This window comes from Arvicanthis niloticus, chromosome 15, assembly GCF_011762505.2.
Source record: "Arvicanthis niloticus isolate mArvNil1 chromosome 15, mArvNil1.pat.X, whole genome shotgun sequence".
NCBI lineage: Eukaryota > Metazoa > Chordata > Mammalia > Rodentia > Muridae > Arvicanthis > Arvicanthis niloticus.
The window spans coordinates 301,329-322,285 of record NC_047672.1 but is presented as its reverse complement, the minus strand read 5'-3'; the positions used below and the strand labels follow the sequence as shown (position 1 = coordinate 322,285).

At 44.6% G+C, this 20,957-nt stretch overlaps 1 protein-coding gene, 1 non-coding gene and 1 pseudogene across 2 annotated transcripts; all 3 read right to left on the bottom strand.

Moving 5' to 3' along the window:
• Positions 1–224: 224 nt before the first annotated feature.
• LOC117721021 (zinc finger protein 431-like) lies at positions 225–9,320 on the bottom strand. Its single transcript, XM_076913224.1, has 7 exons — positions 9,189–9,320; positions 7,518–7,553; positions 6,939–6,981; positions 6,618–6,708; positions 1,796–1,847; positions 753–879; positions 225–555 (listed from the first exon to the last, which is right to left on the bottom strand). Coding segments are annotated over exons 4-7 (246 nt in total). The 5' UTR covers positions 6,620–6,708; positions 6,939–6,981; positions 7,518–7,553; positions 9,189–9,320; the 3' UTR covers positions 225–490.
• Positions 7,395–7,465, bottom strand: LOC117721126 (small nucleolar RNA SNORD93). The gene has a single exon (XR_004608394.1). It is a non-coding gene; the product is annotated as a small nucleolar RNA SNORD93 (small nucleolar RNA).
• Positions 9,321–14,633: 5,313 nt separating the features above from the next.
• On the bottom strand, positions 14,634–16,657 carry LOC117720938 (pre-mRNA-splicing factor CWC22 homolog pseudogene; annotated as a pseudogene).
• Positions 16,658–20,957: the final 4,300 nt, after the last annotated feature.

Sequence of the window (20,957 nt, the reverse complement as noted above, 5' to 3'; positions counted from 1 at the left end):
CTCGCCATAAACTTTAAACTTTCACTACAAGAATATGAGCATCACCAACTTTATCATGGACTATTTGCTTATTAAGAAGGTTATCACTCGTGATCCTCTTGCCTCTGCCTCCTTCAGCAAATCCTACCAGCGTGCACCACCACAACCAGCACAAAAAAACAAACAAACAAAAAACAAGGTTAACACTATTTAATGTGCAATATCTAAATATTATGAGACTATACACATTGGTAGTTCCACAACACAGCTCCAATGGAGATACAAATGAAATAAAGGAATCTCTTAAGGCATTGTTTCCTCCTCTTTCTTACAGAAATGCCTTGCAAACACAAATCAGATAACTGACATTGAGGTACATAGTTTTGGGAGAACATTATAATCATAGCTACAACAAAAGGGTTGATATTTTACACACTTGCTTTCCTTGAGAGCTTCCAGATCATATTAAAATTTCTTCACAGGCATATTTGTATAAGCTTAGACATTAAAATTACCTTTCATGACTTCTAGAAGTTTGATGTTGTTTTTCAGTATGAAGGACTTCCAAATTATAGCCTAAAACACGGTACCAGAAAATAAATGATATGGTATTGGAATTAGGCAAAATTCAAGTTACTTTGAATTTTCACAGCAATGAACCTGATTTATTCAACTCAATATTACTTGTTCTCTATTGAAATAAGAGATGATCATCAGTAACCAAGAAACATTTTCCCTTATATTGAGAAGCAAAAGAAAATCCACAGTCTTACCTATAGCAGTGAGGTTCCAGTAGGTCTCCAGCATCACATCTTTGTAGAGATTCTTCTGGGAAGGATCCAGCAAATTCCACTCTTCCACAGTTAAGTTCACATGCACATCATCATAAGTCACTGCTTCCTAAAATATCCCATACATGTGTACAACACAAAGCCTGATACTGACATCACTACAAAGTAAATGCATGCTTCCAGAACAATATAATCATATAATTCAGGTGATTCCTCCGCAAACAGAATTTATCGGAGGGACTCTGTGAAGGCAGGTGACCTAGAGTAGAAACTCTACTAAGTTCATAGCCATTTTATTTATAACATCTTGAAACTGGAAAGAATTCAGATACCCCTCAATTAAAATATGGATATAGAAAAATGTATAGCTAGAAACTATTATACTGAGTGAGGTAACCCAGATCTAAAAGCACATGCATGTATGTACTCACTTACAAATGAATAATAACCACAAAGTACAGGAAACCCACACTACACTTCATAGACCCAAAGAAGCTATACAAGAAGGAAAGCCCAAATGAACATGGTTGAATCTCACACAGAAGGGGGAATAAAGCAATCATAGGAGGCAGATGGAAGAGAGAGAACAGGATAGGAGAGGAGATAAGAAAGGGGAATGGGAGAGAACCAGGAACAGGTGTGGTGAGAGGAACAGGTGCAGGACAGCAAAAGTTACATATTAAGACCCTCACTTCCCTGCAAAAATCAACCAAGGAAACAAAAATGATAGAGAGAATTCACAGTCCTTTACTGAAGTCTCTACAAAGAATTATACATTCACTGCAGTTCTGTATTCATCTTGCAAAAAATGAAGTGAACCAGTTTAAACAGCAAAATTAATTAAAATTTGCTAGAAGGTAATGCATGTTTAAAGTCTTTTCTGCGAGGCACGCATGAGACAGTCATCCTGTCACAACAGAAGCTCTCTCCAGAAGACAGATATGCAAAACAAGAATGTTCTTCCTGGGACAGAGACCTCTCTGATCACAGCTGAGAGAAATGCAGAAAAAGACATAGAGACTCACCAGAAACAGGAGCCCAGACCAAAAGTAACACCCAGTTCTACTCAGGAAGAGCCTGCATCAAAGAAGAGGAGGATGAGCTGGACTTGCTGGTCACATGCACTGGGGGTGCACATATTTTTCCCACAAAGCTCAGGATGATGCAGGGACCAGATTACAGATAAAACCAGCTTAGTGTACCAGAGGATGAGTTCGGAGGTGCTTGCTGGATGGGTTCTTATTGGGAGGAAGCTCTGAACCTGTAATCTCACTCAAACCGTGTGACATTACACGAGTAGAGGTTTGTGTTGCCAAATGCCATTGGCCAGGCCAGGGGAAATGGAAAATTCTCGATCCGCATACTCAGAAGTTGTAGGGCCCGGAGGTGGGGGGAACCTTACAAGTGTGCGTCTCCCTTTCCTCACGGGTCATCAGTCACCAGTCCATGAGGGTGAGGAGAGGAGAAAAGGGGACAGGGTTCTGATGGCCATGAGTACGATGGAATGACTACCAGGATCAAAAAGAGGCTGTAGAAGTTCTGTAGGGGAGGCAGCCATGGCCGGGGTCATCAGCATCTGGAGGAATACTAGAACTGGCTATGAAGATGGACTGAGGTTAAGATTGCTGTTCTCAGGATGATGGAGGCGTGAGTCTGCATTCTGCCTCACCGCTGGGGTGTGTAAACTCTGCTCAAGCAAACAAAATGGAAAGGCGCTAGGCTACATTCCATCCTCTCTGCCATGGCAGTGTCAGGCTTCCTGAATCCCACCAGTTCAGGGATTTTGTGTTCTGCCTCCCATAGGGTGTAGTAATGCTCCTGGGCACCCCCAATGTGGAGTGCTAGACTGCATTTACCCTGTGCCACCCTGGTACTGTCTAGTGAAGCGCTGATACACTGCTCAGGGGAAGGGAAAACACAGCCTAGATGTGGGATCCAGAAGTTTGGGTGCCGACTTCCAGGTGTCCAGTTGCTGCTGGAAAGCAGAAGAGCTGAGAACAGAGAAGCCATGTGTGCTCAGGATGTACCTGGGGCCAGGGGCTCACAAACTCTTGGATATCCTGACTTTGCTGGGTCACAAGGAATTGGGAACGGATTTGGGTCGGTGAACCTGGGGCCAGGGAACTCTTGCTTGGCTCAGTGGTGATGAGTTCAGGAGCATAGAAGGGCCTCCTGCCAGGAGGATTAGATGGTGTGGCTCTGTAAACAAAGCCCTCCATGTTTCCATGTGGTTCTTGATGAAAGAGACAAGTCCTTGGTTCTAAACTGTTTATTGTTCATCATGGAAAATGGGTGCATACCATATGCTCAGAGTGGACCAAAGATTAAGTACATTTTGAAGTAAATGTCAGGGAAGGGATGCTTATTGACTAAACCCTCAGGGCCTATAGATACCTCATTAGCATGGAGAACTCTGATCTGGGATACTTTAGGTAGGGAGTGTGGTCCTGTGACTGGGGCCTGGTTGGGAGCAGGTAAAGCTCCTGCCACCCTCAGAGGTTCTGGGGCTTCCAACCTGCTCAACCTCACCAAGTTTCCTGGCACTGTCCACTACTCCACACCTTTTCTTTTCTATAAAGGAGAGGCATCAATGGAGCGATTGTCTCTTATGTTATTTGCAGTGAAAATTTCAGGTCAGGTGGGGTAAGCATCAAAATAAAACACGTAAGCCAGAGGGGTAATGGCTGGGTAAACAAGAGATTACTGAATCAAATATTTAGTGGATTAAAACTGAGAGTGAGTTTGTAAAGGTATTAACATCGGTTTTAAACATCTATATAGACATCATGAAAGCTTCTCCAGGTATGGTAGCCATTAGGCTCTGACAAGAAAGTTTATCTGTCACTGGAAGGTCCCAAGACTGTCAGCTTCTGCTTGTCTCAGAAGTCTTCAGTTAGATGATATGTCTGGACAAAGGCAGCATTGCCCCAAGCAGGTCCAAGGAGATGTCTGGTAGGTCTCTGTCTGGGTCTCCTGGCCTGTGGTGGCAGCACTGTCTTTTTCCCTTTTGCAGAGATAAACCTGTACAGTAATCACAACAGGGGAGCAGAAACCCAGCCAGGGGATGTCTGCATAGGGTGGGTAGTATATGTTAAGCCTGTAACAATTTCCTCAGGAGCACATCATGGTCTGTTGTAATATCCTAGAAATAAGGCAAGGGTGTTTGAGGAATTCAGTCCTGGAGGGAATCCTTTAAGTGGGGAATTAACTGTGTTGAATTAAGGAAAGCAGAGGGAGGAGTTGAGGATTTATCTGCTTTGGATGGCTGAAGAAGAAAATATGTTAATTATGAATCTGGGATAGGCAGTAACAGCTTGTCTAAAAAAGGGGACTGGTTAAGGATTAAATAACGGTTATTAACGTAGTTGGTATGACCTGTGGGAATAAATATGATTTTGAAGTTTAAAAGAAATTTTAAGACAATTTTAGGTGTTCCTCTTAGGGAGAAGCATGAAAACTTTGAGTTAAAAGGCATGAACACTGTTTCCAGTGTTCCTTTTAGGGAGAAGAACAAGCATTTATAAAAAAAAAAAAAAATCTGAAAATTTGGGGGTTAAGGGTTTAAGATGTGTGTGTGTGAGTTTTCCTTTCAATCCTCAGCAGTAAGATTTCATCTATTGCCTTTGCTTGGCAGGCTTCTTTCACCTATATGGAGGGCACCTCCTACTGTGGTGTGGTAATGCCACTGGGCAGGTGAAACTTGTGGTGCTGGACTCTATTTACCCTGTGCTGCCATAACATGCTGGGCTCAAGCAAAGTGGGAAAACAGTCTGAGAAGTGGGAGGCTGAAGCTGGAGTCCCACCTCTCAGGTGTCCAGTCAAACTATGGAGGAGCAAAGAATGGAGGAGCCCCCCAGGCTGAGGACATGCTTGGGGACCAGGAGGCTCCCAGACTACTGGACATCCACATGCTGCTAGGTCACAGGAAGGTGGGGGCAGAGTTGACCTCTCAGGATGAGGAGCAAGAGGGGAGTGGGGGTGGAGATCCAGCTTAGCTGAGAGGTGGAGAGTCTGGTGCAGAGTCTGGGAGTGCAGAGGGGCCTTCTGTGGCTCCATATGACAAAGCCTTCTCCCACAGCAGTTCTTGATAAGAGACAGTCCTTACTTGTCCATACTGTTTACTGGCAGTGGAAAATGGATGCATACACTTACCTGGCCGGGGGGGGGGGGGGGGGGGGGGGGAGAGGGGGACGACGACACGGGACCAGAGAGTAAATACCTTTTGCAGGAAGGAATGTCCTAGGAAGGGAAGCATATTGGCTAAACCCTAAGGGCCTCTAGATACCTCAGTAGCATGGAGAACTCTATGCTCTACAACTAGTTGTCACAGTCCTCATGCGGGGTGCCATGGTCACATGCTCCAGGACAGAAACATGGTCAGGAGTAGAAGAAATGGCTACCATTCTCAATTACAAGTTACCAGGGTTTCTGAATCCATTCAACCTTCCCACAGTTCCACTGGTCCTACAGAGGTGATGAGTTATATCTTATTCAGGGCTACTTTGAATCCTATTTTGCTAGAGAGATCAGTAAATCTTTGAGGTCATGGTGAAGTTTTTTGATCTCCCAAGGCCAAGATATCATCCATAAAATAATGTGTATTTTCTTTTCTAAATAGTTTCAAGGTGGTAGCAACAAATTCCTGGTATATAATGGGGATGTTGGCCACCCCTTGTGGACGACTCTCTATTCAAATCGGGAGGCTAGCCTAGAGTTGTTAATTTGGGGGACTGTTCAAAAGGCAAAACATTGACAGTCTCTGGGGTATAGGGGAATAGAGAAAACAGTCCTTAATATCTATGGCCAATAGTGGAGTGTTGGCCAGGATTGCAAAGACAAGGCCCCACTGAGGGGATCCCCAGATCCTAGCAGTCTGGTTGATAGCTTGTGGGTCTTATAGTAGCTGCCATTGCCTAGAGTTTTTTTACATTGCAATTATGGGAGTGTTCCAGGAGCTACAGGAAGGACAAATATATTGGAGTATGGGCTAAGTAAGAACTTGTCATTTCACCCTAGGCAAAGGCCACCGTTAAACCAAGCAGGCTAATCTGAGACCTAGTGCAGGCAGAGAATATCAAACCCAACAGTGGCTCTTAGAACTGGGGGTGACCCCTGTGAGGGCATTTGTCAGCCCTGTATCTCGGTGCACTCACTTTCCATGTTACTTGGGAGGACCGAATTTAGGACTTCCAAGATATCTCTCCCCAACAGGTTGATGGCCATGTCCAAGGTAAGAGGTCAGGATACAGAAGAAATGAGGAGGAAGGTCTTGGACAAGGGTTCAGCAGGTATGAATGACTGAGGAGACTGTTTTGGAGGACAGCTCAATTATTGAACTAGCAGGACTAGCTTATATAGCTCAAGTCAGGAGGTCTGTGCCTGACAGGATCAGGCTGGAGTATTTTGGTGTCTTTGAGTAGCCTTAGCTGTTCTGGAATTTGCTCTGTAGGCCAGGCTGGCCTCAAACTCAGAAATCCACCTGCCTCTGCCAGGATTAAAACAGTGCACCATCACTGCACAGCTAGCTCAGGCTGGGCTTATGACTGGAAACATTAACTTCAATCTGCTTCATTTCTCTATAGGGCATTTGAACATAAGGAGGTATCTACCCGGTAGTTTAAATCACAAAGGTTGTCAGCTCATTCCAGCTACATCTTTTAAGAGTACACATAGCAAGTACTGAGCCAGGACACCAAGTGGATCCTACCATATACCTCACTCTCCTGGGGACACTAGATCTCTCAATAGCGTGTTGAACAATTCTGAGTTGCCAAAGTTTAGAGCTTAGCAATTAAGAGCCTGGGCTGGCTGCTTTTCTTGGAGTTAGGTTCAATTTCTAGTACCCACATGGTGGTAGTTCACAACTTTAACTCCAACCCCAGGGGGATTTGATGCCCTCTTCTGGCCTCCATGGGTGCTGCATCCACATGGTACAGACCTGCAGGCAAAACATATAAAAGTTTTAGAGATAAAACTAAATTTTTCAAAAAGACTTCTTGTATTCATACTGTGGCTAGAGTGGACACATAGAAAACTAAGTGGAACTTAGTTCTATGGGCGCACAATTCTCACAGTCTCATATGTAATGGGACCTCCTCAAATTCATCTGTTCCTGCTGTAAAGAGAGCAAAGAAACCTGAAACCTTGATTCTATGCACAGCTGCATACCTTCTCTTCCGGAAGTCAGACCAGTTCACCTCAAAGTCCAGAGCTGCAGAAGAAACAGCACAGGTAATTAGACCCATAACCACTAGATAATAAATAAGACAGCACACTGATGTTAACATTAACAATTTTTTTTTTTTTTTTTGCAGAATTTTTAACCAGTACATTGGGTACATCTACTCAGAAATGTTTTAAGACAATTTTAAATGCAAAGCCATATCTTTCTCTAAGTATCAATTCATCCACCAACGCTCTCATTTATTATTTTGTGTGTGCACACAGGTGTGCTAGCACACACATGAAGGTCCAAGAATAACTCTAGAGAGTTGGTTGTTCCCACCAGGCCCCAGAATCAAAGGTCTAGGCTTGACACTGCTAGGCCCTCTCACTATGTTCCCACACCCCTCATCTAATTTAAAAAGACATGAGGTGATTGCACTGAATTCCTGCCTGTTCTGTTGGCCTCAGGTAAATCCTTTAACCCATCATGGCAATGTATCCAGTCAGGTTAGAGTTCTCATCCTTGGCCAAGAATTGTCCCTGGAATCATGCCTAGCAAGTCAACTTTTCCATCAAACACACCTTAACTTCATCAGCATCCTGGACACAGCACCGCATCTGCTCGAAAGAAAAATCAAAAAGTCAGCCATGTTACAAGTACCCGGCCAGAGCTCTTTACACAAAGGACCTTTCTGGTGGTTACTAATTGCATCTGATGACTGAAGTCCTGCCTCTGACTAGCATTCATTCCTGCAGAGCTCTGATCCTCACACTTCTGACAGCTGGGTGTCCATTTCATTCCCTCTGGGCCATCCTTCTGACTAAATCCACCCCAGAAGCATAGACTCTTACTGTTTTGAAACAAAATTACTAACCACAGTTTTTCTTTTAAAGATTTAATTATGTATCCAGTATTCTGTCTGCATGTCAGAAGAGGGCACCAGATCTCATCATAGATGGTTAGGAGCCACCATGTGGCTGCTTGTTGAACTCAGGATGAGCAGCCAGTGCTCTTAACCTGAGCCATCTCTCCAACCCTCTACACTACTTCTTTAGGGCAAGTTAAACCATTTTCATTGATTTCAAAGCCAGAAGCAGCACTAAACTTGTTTGCTGAGGCTGAAAAAGGAAGTCCTAACCCTAAAACTTGCTGTATCCACAGTCCCCAGTTAGACAGTGGTTCATGCTCTCAGACTTCCCTCAAAAGAAATGGCTCAATAGAAACATAACCCCCAACAGAAACAAAACGTATCACCCACTTGCATGTTCCCTTCTTGCAGTACTAGGCAGAGCACATGAGGTGGTGGTTTTACTAGAGGCCACAACACTAAGTTCCCTCTAAAATGGCCGTTATCTGGCATAAATGCCCATAGAGCCCAACACTTGGGTACTAGGGCAGAAAGATATCCTTGGACAGCACGAAAACCTGCTTCAATAATTTAATAAATGCTTTTTAAATTGATGTCTCATTCAGCCTATATACCGCAATTTCAGAGCTTGCAAATCAATAGAAAACTACAAAGTGGCACTTTCCTTAGCTTTCTCACATCTAATTTTAGATCTTCACAATGTTAAAGCAGTAGTGAACAGGCAGGACTCCTGGGTGCTCATTGGAAACTTAAGCCTGGTTTTAGGAACTCTCCAGTGAGAGAAATGTTTCAACAATATGGGGCACAGAGGTTAGGCATTTAATGCCTTGCACAAGTGCCCAGACGCTCAGATTTTCTACCAGGGCAAAAATCCAGACAAGCCGGGTCTGTGTCAGAGGAAGGGAATCCAGCCCCTGTGGGCAGAGCTCCCTGCTCTCGGTTGAAGACCTCAAAACTTAATAAAAAAAAAAAAAAAAAAAAAAAAAAAAGCACAAAACAAAGAGCCCAGCCTCTGTGTCAAGCGGCATTTGAAGGACACGTACGGCGAGGACAAGGCTGCGTGGGAGAAATCCTTGCTAACAGTGAAGTTATCCTGCTTCCTGCTACTTTTCGATCTGGGATCTCATTCGCTTCCTAAATAGGCGACGTCCTTGTCACCCGAATACTGGGCGGGCGGGAGGCCCCTGCGAGCCCAGGACCCGGGGCCATCGGGACGCCGCGCCTCCACCCAGGGGAAGACAAATCCGCGCTGCGCGAGGCCGATCGCCTGTCCCACAGCGAAGGGACGCGCACCGGGCAGGGACCGGCGTGTCGGGCGAGCGCGGTGGGGACCTCCGAGGCCACGTGGTGGGATCTTGCGACCCGCAAGGCGGACAGTACTTACCAGGAACCCGCCGGGCGAAAAAGCAGGGCGCCAGGGCGGGACCGAGTTTAAAAGAGACCGGACGTTAACGGGGCTGAGCAAACCAGAGAGGCCCAGCGCTCCTCTTGCCCGCCCCTTCCCGGGTTCCCGCCTGACTCCAGCGCGGGCCCTCGCGCGCCCCCTGGCGGCACCAGAGCCTCCCAACCTGCCCCTCCTCCAGGGCAGCAGTCCCACTCACTGCCCTGACTGCAGAATCTGTCACCTTGCTGAAGGTTAGAGGAGCATCTTGGTACCACCGCAGGGTGGGCATTTCTATTTCTTCTCCCCGTGCTTCTTAGTCATATATTGAATTTGGTACTATTCCACATCCTTTTGTGCTTATTTTCATTTGAAGACCCATATGTAAAGACCCATATGTAAAGGAATTTGATCCTCTTAAGGAAACTGTAAGTCACGGAGATGTGAGCACTCTTAAGAGGAGCTGGTGCAAGGGGAAGACCCCATGCCTAGAAATAATACAAAAAATTAGTTCCATCCTTTTAATTCAAATGGTCTCAACTCCATTTAGAAGAACACCTCAAGTTTCAAAATTTCTGGGAGAAATTGTGGGTAAAAGAAAATATTTATAAAAGTAGGGCAGAGGACCCTGGGTGTGGTCCTGCAGTGTTTATTTGGCTTGTAGATCACCCTAGAGGAAGCATGGAATTACATGGTTTCCTGCCTCCCAATCCTAACTCCTCCCACAAGTCTTTAAACCCTTAAAGTCCATCTCCAGAGCCAACTTCCTCCAAGATCATTCCTCCTAGGCCTCCCCAAATAGTGCCACTGAGTGAGCAGCAAGCAGTCCAATGCCTGAGACTATGAGAGACATTCCTCATTCAAACCAAGATCTTACTTTTGGAAGCAGAACTGAACCTGAAGGCATATCAGAAGCAGAGTTGTCCTGAGGGGACAGTGAGCACTGGAGAAGAACTTTCTTCTTTAGTGAGAGCCAAGAATTCTGCCCAGAGCCTAGAGTAGATCTGAATAAAGGAAGGTGACACTGTGTTTTGGGGGCCTACAACCCAGCACTCAGGAAGAGGAGTGCAGTCTGAAGATCAAGGCCAACCTAGTTGCATAGCAAGCTCTTGCTCACCTGACAAAAGAAGAAATGTCACCAAGGAATACTCTGTCATTTATATGCTAAGGCAGTGGTTCTCAACGTTCCTAAGGCTGCAACCCTCTAATACAGTTCCTCATATTGTGATGACCCCCAACCATAAAATTATTTTCTTGGTACTGCATAACTGTATTTTGCTGGTGTTATGATTCATAGTATAAATGTCTGACAAGCAGGATGTCTCCTATCCCTCAAAGGGACTGAGACCCCAGATTGACAACCACGGTGCTACAGTAACTGAGTACTCATATCCTAGGACCCAGCAATGTTTTATTTTTCAGGGCCTTGATCTGGCAAGGTATGTTTTCTATCACAGAGGTAACACTCTCACCCCTCAAATATCCTCTCTTGGTGGGGCTTGACCTTCACTTACCCAGTGAACTATGTTTCCTTGGGGTTTTCATTGCAATGAAGAGATACCATGACCAAGGCAACTTTTATAAGGACAACATTTAATTGGGGCTGGCTTACAGGTTCAGAGGTTCATCAAGGCAGGAACATAGCAGCATCCAGGCAGGAATGTGCAGGAGGAGCTGAGAGTTCTACATCTTCATCCAAAGGAAGTCAGGAGCAGACTGTTTTCTAGGCAGCTAGGAGGAGGGACTCAAAGCCCACCCCCAAAGTAATACACTTCCTCCAACAAGGCCACACCTCCTAATAGTGCCACTCCCTGGCCAAGCATATTCAAACTACTACATATGTGTACAGCAGGAATCTCAGGGCATTGGCAGTGTTTGGCACTGTGTTAGGCTCAGGGACGGTCTGTCCCCAGTTCCACACTCTGCTAGATCAGAGGTTAATGTTACTGTTTCCCACAGTTACTCTCCACCTTATTTTTTGAGACAAGTTCTGTCACTCTGCCTGGACCTTGCTGGTTCTGCTAGACTCCTCACCAGCAGGCCTCTGTAGACTGTATGGGCAGCAGAGAGAAGAGCCATGGGAGGTGAGGTGACAAGGCAGGTGGCCAGCACTGGCAAAACTTTGGCAGTCACACCCCAGTTGATTATTTTAGATATATTTAAGCATAGCACAATCTGGCAAAAACTATCCTTATGCTGAACAACTCAATCCCACATGCACAAGGAAGCATACTTAAGTCAGTCTCTCTCTCTCTCTCTCTCTCTCTCTCTCTCTCTCTGTCTCTCTGTCTCTCTCTCTCTCTGTCTCTCTCTCTCTCTGTCTCTCTCTCTCTCTGACGTTTCAAGACAAGGATTCTCTATGTAGCCCTGGCTGTCCTGTCCTGGAACTCAAACTCTGAGATCCTCCTGCCTCCGCCTCCTGAGTGCTGGGAGTAAAGGCATGGGCCACCACCACAGGGCTATATCTAAATCTCTTTGTGGAACAGAGTAATCTAAGGACAGATCAGATGTGACTGCAAGGAAACTCTTTGTAAAGTATGTGTGACACCTTCCATAACAATAGGTTGTGTAGCTTGACTGAGGAAAAACAAGCTTACATGAATGGGTCTGGAGGAGAGCCCAGTTCCAGGAAGTCTTCAGCCAACCAGATTGTGGAGAAGAGAATTACACTTGCCACTGATTCAACCTGAAGATATATTGTTGCAACTATCAACTTACTGACTCCTGAGAATAATCAGGAAGTAACAGGCCTGGGAACAGAGACAAAAGAAGTGAAGAGAAGTGCACAGTGAGGTGGCTCAGTGGGTCAGTACTTGCTGAGTTCAATCCCAGAAGCCATGGGGGGTGGGGGTGGGCAGTTGAACAGTACCTCAAAGTTTTCCTCTGATCCACATATGTACACTGTAGCATGTGCTTGTCTAAATACACAGAGACACAAAGGCACACACACACTATTACCATTTTATGTAAGCTCTGCCCCACAGTTACCTGGCAACAGCCAGCTATGCCTGACTTACTCTAAAAGGGCGGCTTGTCCCTCCTCTCTCCCTGTTGCTCCTTTCTTGCTCTTGCTTTCCTGTTCCTGCTCTCTCCCCATTTCCCTTCCCCTCTTTCTCCATGTACTCATGCCAACTTCTACACCCCCCTCTCTTTCTTGAAAAGACAGAGAGAGAGAGAGAGAGAGAGAAACAGACACACAAAAAGAGATAGAGAGAGAGACAAAGATATATATATATATATATATATATATATATATATATATATATATATATATATATATCAGACAACACTAGACACTAAGGACAGACTGTTTAGTCTTGGAAATGTTGATATTAAACTATTGTCTACCTGAAAATGTGCTAGTAGAGGTAGCTAGGTTTGTCTGTCTATCTGGTAGCATTTACCAAAGCAACTACACATGATTCTGGGGACCACCCTCCCCAATCCCCCCTCCCCCCACTTCCAGCCCCAGGTGAGTAAGGTGAGTAAGGTATAGCGAGGATCAGTCTACTTACTGTTATTAAGATGGAAAATGCCAGTGTGTACATAGATGGTTCTTTCTGTGTCAGGGTCAGTTCATAATGACTAGGTTGCCTATGACAGAGTGTAACCAAAGACTCTACCATACTTTTCTGGATGTTGGCCTTTTAAAAGTCCTGGATTGCCAGCATAAGGGTCAGCTCCAAGTGTCCCTCATATGTTCCATACTTGGAGAAACATTTTGCTGGTGCTGCTTTCCATGCCCTGGGGCTGCTCTGGATTTTTCTCCCAACACAGCTTAGATTAAGATACTTCTCTTGTTATCAGAAAGAACTCATTACCACACCACCTACTCCAGGAAGATAATGTCAGTTCGGTACTTGATCAGATGTGCCTAATCTACATTGTCATCCTAGATGAGAGTTCAGAAAGGTCTGTTCCAACATTGAAAATAAGTGATGCTGGGTCATGATCCTGAACCCATAGAGAGCAATGGGGACACCAGATCCCTGCGTAGACATTCAGCTGCTTAGCATGGCTATCTCCTGCACATGTCTCTATACATCTCCATAGACTTCATGATTCAGGTGGAGATTATCCAATCCAATTAATACAGCATGTGTGCTGGAAAGACAACAGCCGAGTCCAGCAGCTCAAGTGATGACTCGTAAGTTAAGAACATTTGCTGATCTCTCAGAGGAACAACATGGCACCTATCAAACACCTATATCAGAGAATTTTATTCCCTCTTCTGGCATCCACAGGAATTGCATTCACTGGAGGAAAGACCTTGAGTAGACAAGACCGACCCCTCCCTGCTCCCTGCACAGCCAATGTGGCAGCTGCTGCCAAATCACCTGTGGGGCATCTGAATCCCCTGCAGCTGCAGCAAGTTGATGGAAGTTCCCTAGCCTCAAGTGGAGGGGAAAGGTTGGGGGTGGGGCAGGGTGGTTTGCAGGGAGCCCATATTGAGGGCAGGAAGACAGGGAGGAGGTGTGCTGCTCACAGGAAGCAGGCAAACTAGCCTTCCCACAGGCATGGGTGATGTTCCCTACACAAGCTCAGCAGATCCTCCCAAGACTACTGAACTGCACACAAGGTGCAGGAACTCAGGCCTCTAAAGAGAGCTTCAGAAGTTCTGACTCTGCCCAAGGGCCAGCTTGCTGGGCCTAACAAAACAAGGGTGTTTTATATACTGCACCACGCTCATTTCAGTACCTAGTAGCAAATACTACCAAGGCAGGGATTTTAAAATTCAAGTTAGCCACCTAGAAGCTAGAAGCTAGAAGCTAGATAATGCATTTAAAAGAAATCAGTAGAACTGTGCTCCCCCACTTCCCACTCTACTTGGTTTGTCTCACTTTAGATGCTCCTGAAAGTTGCCCTCAGGACTGATAAACTCCCAGTGGTTCAATCTTGTGCATGTCCCAAACAAGTGCACCCAGCACACACACACATACACACACACACACACACACACACACACAAATAAATACATGCAAGTATGGCGCAGGCATGCCCATATACACAAGAATAAAATATAATTAGAGAAAGAATTTCCACACAGGAAAGTTTATTAATGGTTATTCTTTATTTGCTTATTTGGTGGGAAGGTGTGTTCATTCAGACAGTCTCACATTGTCCTCCATTCTGGCCTCTAACTTACATCAGTCCTTCTGTCTCTGTTGAGATACAGGCTTGGAGCCACTATGCCCAACTTATCAGTGACATTTTCATGCCTGAAATAGTTCCACTCACTCTCACTCCTGATGACCCTCTAAGAAAAGTTTTGCTTGGTGTGCTCACACACAACCTTAGGTTCTGCTGGCCTGCAAGTTTCACTTCCAGAGCAGGGAATGCTCCTACCAGGAGTCACAACAGACATTCCATTGAACTGGAGGCTCAGACTTCCCCCCTGCTCATGTTGTGCTCCTAATGCCCTTAAACCAACAGGCTAAGACAGGAATGTCAGGCCTGGCTTCTTTTGCTCAGCTCTGGTTTCTGGCCTACAATTGAATGACCTTGGGCGTATTTTTCAGATGTTCTCGAAGTTCATTCGTCAAACCTCCGAGGCCTATGGATGTGAAGAAGTTAATGGCAAATCGGGTGTTGCGTGGGTTGTCTCTGGGTAACAGTCCTTCAAAGAACGGCTGAAGAGTTTCATCCTTTAACCTTGCATTCAGTTTAGGAAGACCCATGTAGTCACACAGTTCCTGGAAGAAGATCTTGACAAAAATCCTACTAGACGATGTCGTGGTCTCTTCACTCAGCTTTATACATCCGAGAACACTCCATGGAAGCGAATCTGTGTACAAAAGGTGAGCAAGCATCTTAGCAACATTTCTCAATTTGTTTGTCTCTAAGTGATGGATGGTGTCGTACTGTTCCTTGAATATACTTTCAAATGATTCCATGTATTCTTTTTTCAGCATACAAAACCGCCCAGCTAACAAGCCAAAGAATTTTGCATAGGTCCTTTGTTGGGCACAGCAGTCAAGTATCATGTTGCAGAGTTCCTTCCTTTGGCTCTCAGCAGACTCCATCTTCAGCAACTTGTGTGCACATTCTTCAAAGTCTAAACTTGACTGAATGGCAAGATAGATTGTGCGGCGGAATGAGACTAGGTTGATTTCTGTTTGGTCATGAATAGTTACTTTTGGTCCTCCCTCATCTCCTTTCTCCTCCTCCTCCTCCTCCTCCTCCTCCTCCTCCTCCTCCTCCTCCTCCTCCTCACTACTTGCAGCTTCTTGGTCTGTGATTGAATCACTGTCTCCTTCATCCAGGATTTCTTTTTTAATAGCCTTGTACTTCTCTTCATTCTCCATAAAATGAGGATCTGTCTTGAAAACGTTAAGGACATCTTCTGGATTGTAGTCATCCTCCAGGGAGAGCACATGTGTAAACTGATCGTCCTCTTCCACTAAATCAAGTCCTTCCAGAATAACGGGGTGGTCCTTGAATCCATCCTTCCGCACAGCAAACATCACTTCAATCATGTACTGGACTCTTTTGTCCATCTCAGACTCCTGTAGAATGTTTCTCAGGCGGTCAAAGATGGCATTGATTCCCCTTGGTGACACTTGGGTTAATTTGAGACCACACTCCTTGAGGAAGCCGATAGCTACTTCAACACTGTCATCTGTTGGTCTCTCTAGGAGCAAAGTGAGCATCTCCAGGCACAGAACCTCATGTGCCACATTTTGGTTTATAAGATGTGCCACAAGTTTGGAAGCAGTCAGGCAAAGTTGCTTATCGTTCCTTCGATATCCTTTCCGAAAATTCAGAATTAGTCTCTTGAGGACTAACTCTCCAATCTGTGGGAATTTTGAGTTGATGGTTGCCACCAAAGCCGCATAAACCTGAGTGAAGATTGGAGAAGCACTCTGTGCTTGCAGAACAGATCTGGACAGCAGTCCTCTCCCTCTGACGATGTTCTCTTGAAGGAGCTCTTGGATAACAATACTGATGTTGGAGATGTTGACCTTGTTGATGAGACCATTGATTGATTTCTTCAGAGCCTCCCAGCTCATCCTCTGGTACGCTAAGCTGTTTTTATCTGTAATCTGCTCCTGCATCCTCCTGAGCTTTGTGGGAGGAATATATGCTCCCCCAGTGCGGGTGAGCAGCGGATCCAACTCATCCATCCTCTTCTTCTTCGATGCAGGTTCTTCCTGAGTAGAACTCGGGGTTACTCCTCTGTCTGGGCTCCTTCTTTCAGGAGATGGGGACTTCCGGGACCGTTTCCGACGATCTGCGTCTCTATCTCTTTCTCTGGGTTTCTCTTGGTCCCTATTTCGTGATTCCATACTGTCGCGGCTGTAAGAGGATCCTCTTCTAGAACTTCTAGAATGCTCATAGTCTGACCAGCTGTGATCAGAGTGGTCTCTGTCCAGGGAAGAACATTCTTGTTCTGCATATCTGTCTTTGGGGGAGGAGCTCTGGGGGGAAGGCTTGCAGCTCTTCCTTCTGTAGGGATGTCTCATGTGTGCCATGTTCCTGAAAAAGCAAAAACTGGGACCTCAGTATAACCTGCCAGACATGAATGTCATAAACTTACTGTGTGGGACCAAGCTGATCATGATACTACAGGAAAACACTGGGGTTTTTACACTAAGTGTTGAATGCAGGTTTCCTTGTCAGTATGCCCTGCTGTGAAGAGTCATTTTTTGGTTGTGGTGAGCAACTTTGCTTATCATTTCCCATGAGTCAATTCTTTCTATGTAAATGAGAACCGGTTACAGGTCATTTGGATTGGTGTGATTCTGACATTTTTGTTCTAGTTTTCTAGGTCTCTGAGTGTTTTGCTTGTTGTATTGGGTGGGTGGATCACGAGTTTTTCTGGTGTGGACAGACTGGAAGAGCATCAAGTGATTTGAACTGCTTTGATATCTCTCCAGCTTATTCCTCTATACTTTGATCTTTCTATAGTCTCTCTGACTCTGCCTGCCATTACAAAACTTCTTCCACGGTTACAGCATCTATTTTTAAGAAATGAAACAAACCAACCAAGCAAACTAACTACCCCAAGGAATATCCCTGTAACCCTGACTCCAAAAATAACTATGGCTGTATATCCATACCATTTCTGTAGATTTCTCTAAAAGACCAGAGGGAGGCAACTGGAAGAAGTGGAGCTATGTCACTGGTAAGCATACAGCTATGATTCATTCTAAGTTTCTTTTTTTTTTTTTTTTTAATTTTCACTGATATTTGACAAATGCCCATTGTGCTGTGAACCACATTTACTCATTAAAACTGAGTAAAGGTGAAATTGCCAGAAGCGGTGGCCAAACACCTTCTTTATATTTCATTCTTTGAATTGGGACCTTTTGTTTGTTTTCCCTTGTTTGTTTGTTTTGCTGACTGTCAAGTAGTTGTCCTTGCACTGACATTGTAGTCCAGGCTCACCTTGAATTCAAGGTCAGCCTGCCTCTGCCTTCTGAGTGCTGGCTGCAAAACTCTGGTCTTGGGAGGGTCTAAACAATCACAATGAGAGCTGCTATCCTTTTTTGTTCAATGTTATCAACAGATACCTCAAGCTTGTCTTGAATTACTCATTTGGAAGGTGTTCACTAGCATCTGGTTCTATCTGTGCCTATGCAAGGCAGGGAACACATAGTGGCCATGGAATACTTTCACCAAAGATATATTCTCAGACAATCTATAAGGTAAGACAGGTTTTTTAGGGTTTGTTGTTGTTGTTTTTGGCATATCTACCTATCAAACCCTGCCTGTGCATGGTACATTCAGAAATCAGAGAAAGGCAGCACATCAGCAAAAATTAGAGCTATAGATGGTATTCAGATGCTTGTTGGACTAAAACTAAGAGATTGTCTCTGATTAACAAGTTCTAGAGTTTTGTTTTGGTTTCCATTTTGGTTATTCTCATCAAAGGAAATTGATTTGGTATGGATTAGGATTGTGATTTTCTTGTGCTCTTGATCCACGGCCACTTCATTACATTTAGCAAGCAAGGACGGGGTCAGACTCCCTAGTATCTGTATTTATATTTTCAGTAAAATACAAACAGTATAGTAAATAATCCTGCTCCCTGACTCTCCTTGTTTCTGTAGGATCCACTGCTATAGTTTTCTCCAATCTTTCCACAGTCTACTATATAGACTACTGAGACATGCACAGAAGGCTGTTGAAATTGTTTCAAACTTCCTTTGGTCCTCTGGGGGTCGGGGGGAGAAATTGTTTCGAATGCCCAAGTGTCCTCTTATTAGAATCCAGTGTTTTGAAAAATAATTAACAATTTTACCCTTCAATGATGCTTGGAAAAAAGTAAAAGTTCAGTGCACACCAGTACTCTTGTCTCCTGATGAATTGCTTCAAGTTTTTCTCAATTTAGGAAAATGTTGGCTGTAAGACTCTCTCTGTCTTTCTCTATCTCCATCTGTGGGGGTGGCAGAGGCAGGCAGGGCAGACTTCCTGGCTGTCTTGGACACACTTTGTAGACTAGGTTGGCCTCAAACCTGTAAGAGCCTGCCTCTGCCTTTCAAATGCTGGGATTAAAGCTGTACACCACTATGACCGGCTAAGATTCACATCTTTTTTTTTTTTATTAATGTTTCTAGCTTTTGCCAGGCAGTGGTGGTGGCAGAGAGAGATGGATCACTGTACATTTGAGGCTAGCCTAGTCTACAGACCAAGTTACAGGAAAGCCGAGGCTAAACAAAGAGGAGCTCTTTCCAGAAATGAAACAACAAAGTATTTTGGCTTTAAATATAGAGAGACATGATTTGTTTAGTCCTATTGTCTGTAGAACTTTGGTAAGGAAGGCCATTTGGGTGGTTTTGTTTGTGCGACGCGCTACCTAGCCGATAAGGAGAACACCACACTCAGGATTCTTCTGACAGCATTTATTGAACAGCTCTTCAAGATGGAGAAAAGGGGAAGGACGCTGAGCTCAGAAAGCCCGCTGCTTAAATAGAGCTTTGGGAGACGTGCAGATCCCTCATTGGCTCAAATCTTTCATCCAATTGTCATACTCGGTTTTCGCGCCATGTACAGGCGCATTCTCAAGTAAAGCTTCCGTGAAGAACCAGGAAGCAGAAGCCAGCGCCATCTTGTAACGGCGAATTCGGCTCCTCACATGTTTGTTTGTTTGTTTGTTTGTTTGTTTTTGTTTTTTGTTTTTGTTTTTGTTTCTTGAGACAGGGTTTCTCTGTGTAGCCCTGGCTGTCCTGGAACTCACTCTGTAGACCAGGCTGGCCTCAAACTCAGAAATCCGCCTGCCTCTGCCTCCCAAAGCCAGTTGGGTTTTATCAAGGACTTTTTGACTGCCTGTGAAAGAGTTAAAATTTTTCAAAATCTCCTAACAAGCTGGGGAGAACCAAGAGTACAGGTCAGCTTGGTCATGAGCTCTGTGTTTCAGGAACTTGGCTGACCACAAGAAAGATAGTTGGTTATGAATAGGCTCTTAGAGAATAGCCTATACAAAATGTTCCCCATGACTTTTCCTTGGACCCTGTCACACTGAATAATGGGCTGGAACTTTCCACAGGTGCTCTCCAATAACCCTCCTTTACTCCCCCTGGGTTGTGGTCTCCCCATACCCCCCAGTTGTGGTTTTTGCCTTTAAATTCTCTCTGTCTCCAAAACCCAGGGTTCAGACCCCACTGCCCCTGCATGGGTCATGGGTCTTGACCTCAGTATACTGATTGAAATATACCTCTTGCTGATTGCATCAAGTTTGGTGTCTTGTGAGTTAATGGGTGGCTGTAAATTCCTGAGGCTTGGGTGAGGTCCTCCCTTCATGGGGGCCTTACACCTGTATTTCAGCTCTGATTGTGTGTCTTCCTTAGGATAGGAAAGTAGAACCATAAATGTGCTCTAGGAAATCATTTTACTATCACCTGTTTGTGGACTGTTGTTAAAGGTCGGTTACATAGACTGAGATGGTGGTGAAATTTCTTTTTATGTATTTCTGGTTGTCTGGGAAATCACTGCATAAACTGGCTTAGTCTTGAACCATGGATATCTGAAACCAGGTCTGCCTAGAAAGATTCATGGAGTTCCAGGACAATGAATGATATTTATGTTGATATCCTTTTTTATGTATTTTCACTGTCTAACTAAGTAAGTCGGCCTGGCATACAGAGTTCTAGGATGACTGATTATATTTATCTTTTATTATGCATTTTAATTAAAAAATGGATAATAAAATTATCTAATTGACCTGATTTTATTATTCAGTCTCTGTCTGTCTGTCTGTCTGTCTCGATCTCTCTCTTTCTCTTTGTGTGTGTGTGTGTGTGTGTGTGTGTGTGTTGGGAAGGAGGTAGGGGTGGAGTGAGGGTGGGATTGTTGCCTGCCTGCCTGCCTGCCTGCCTGCCTGCCTATCTGCCTTTCTGTCTGTGAACCCAGTGCATGTCTGGTGCATTCGAAAGCCAGATGAAGGGGTCAGATCTGTTGAAATTAGAGTTACAGATGACTGTCAGACTTGCCCTGAGGGTGGTGGGACTTTAACCTATGTAAGATAGAAACAGGACCAGTAGGAACAGAACTAGGATGTTCGTTAAGCTTCTGTCATCCATTTTCCTGTTACAGAGTTGTGTCTGAGGACCCTCCAAATTACATGGAACAAAAACAACAATGGTGAAAACCATACCTGTGTGAGCTAGATTTCCCATTTTACTTAGAGATACTTGATCATCTCTAAGGTGTGCAGATCAAAGAAAGCATATTTCCCAGATAAACTTACAAATAAAGAAGCAACCAACAACAACAACAACAACAAAGTATGTTAGGATTGTATTGATGATTTGATTTTTTAGTGTGAAGTTG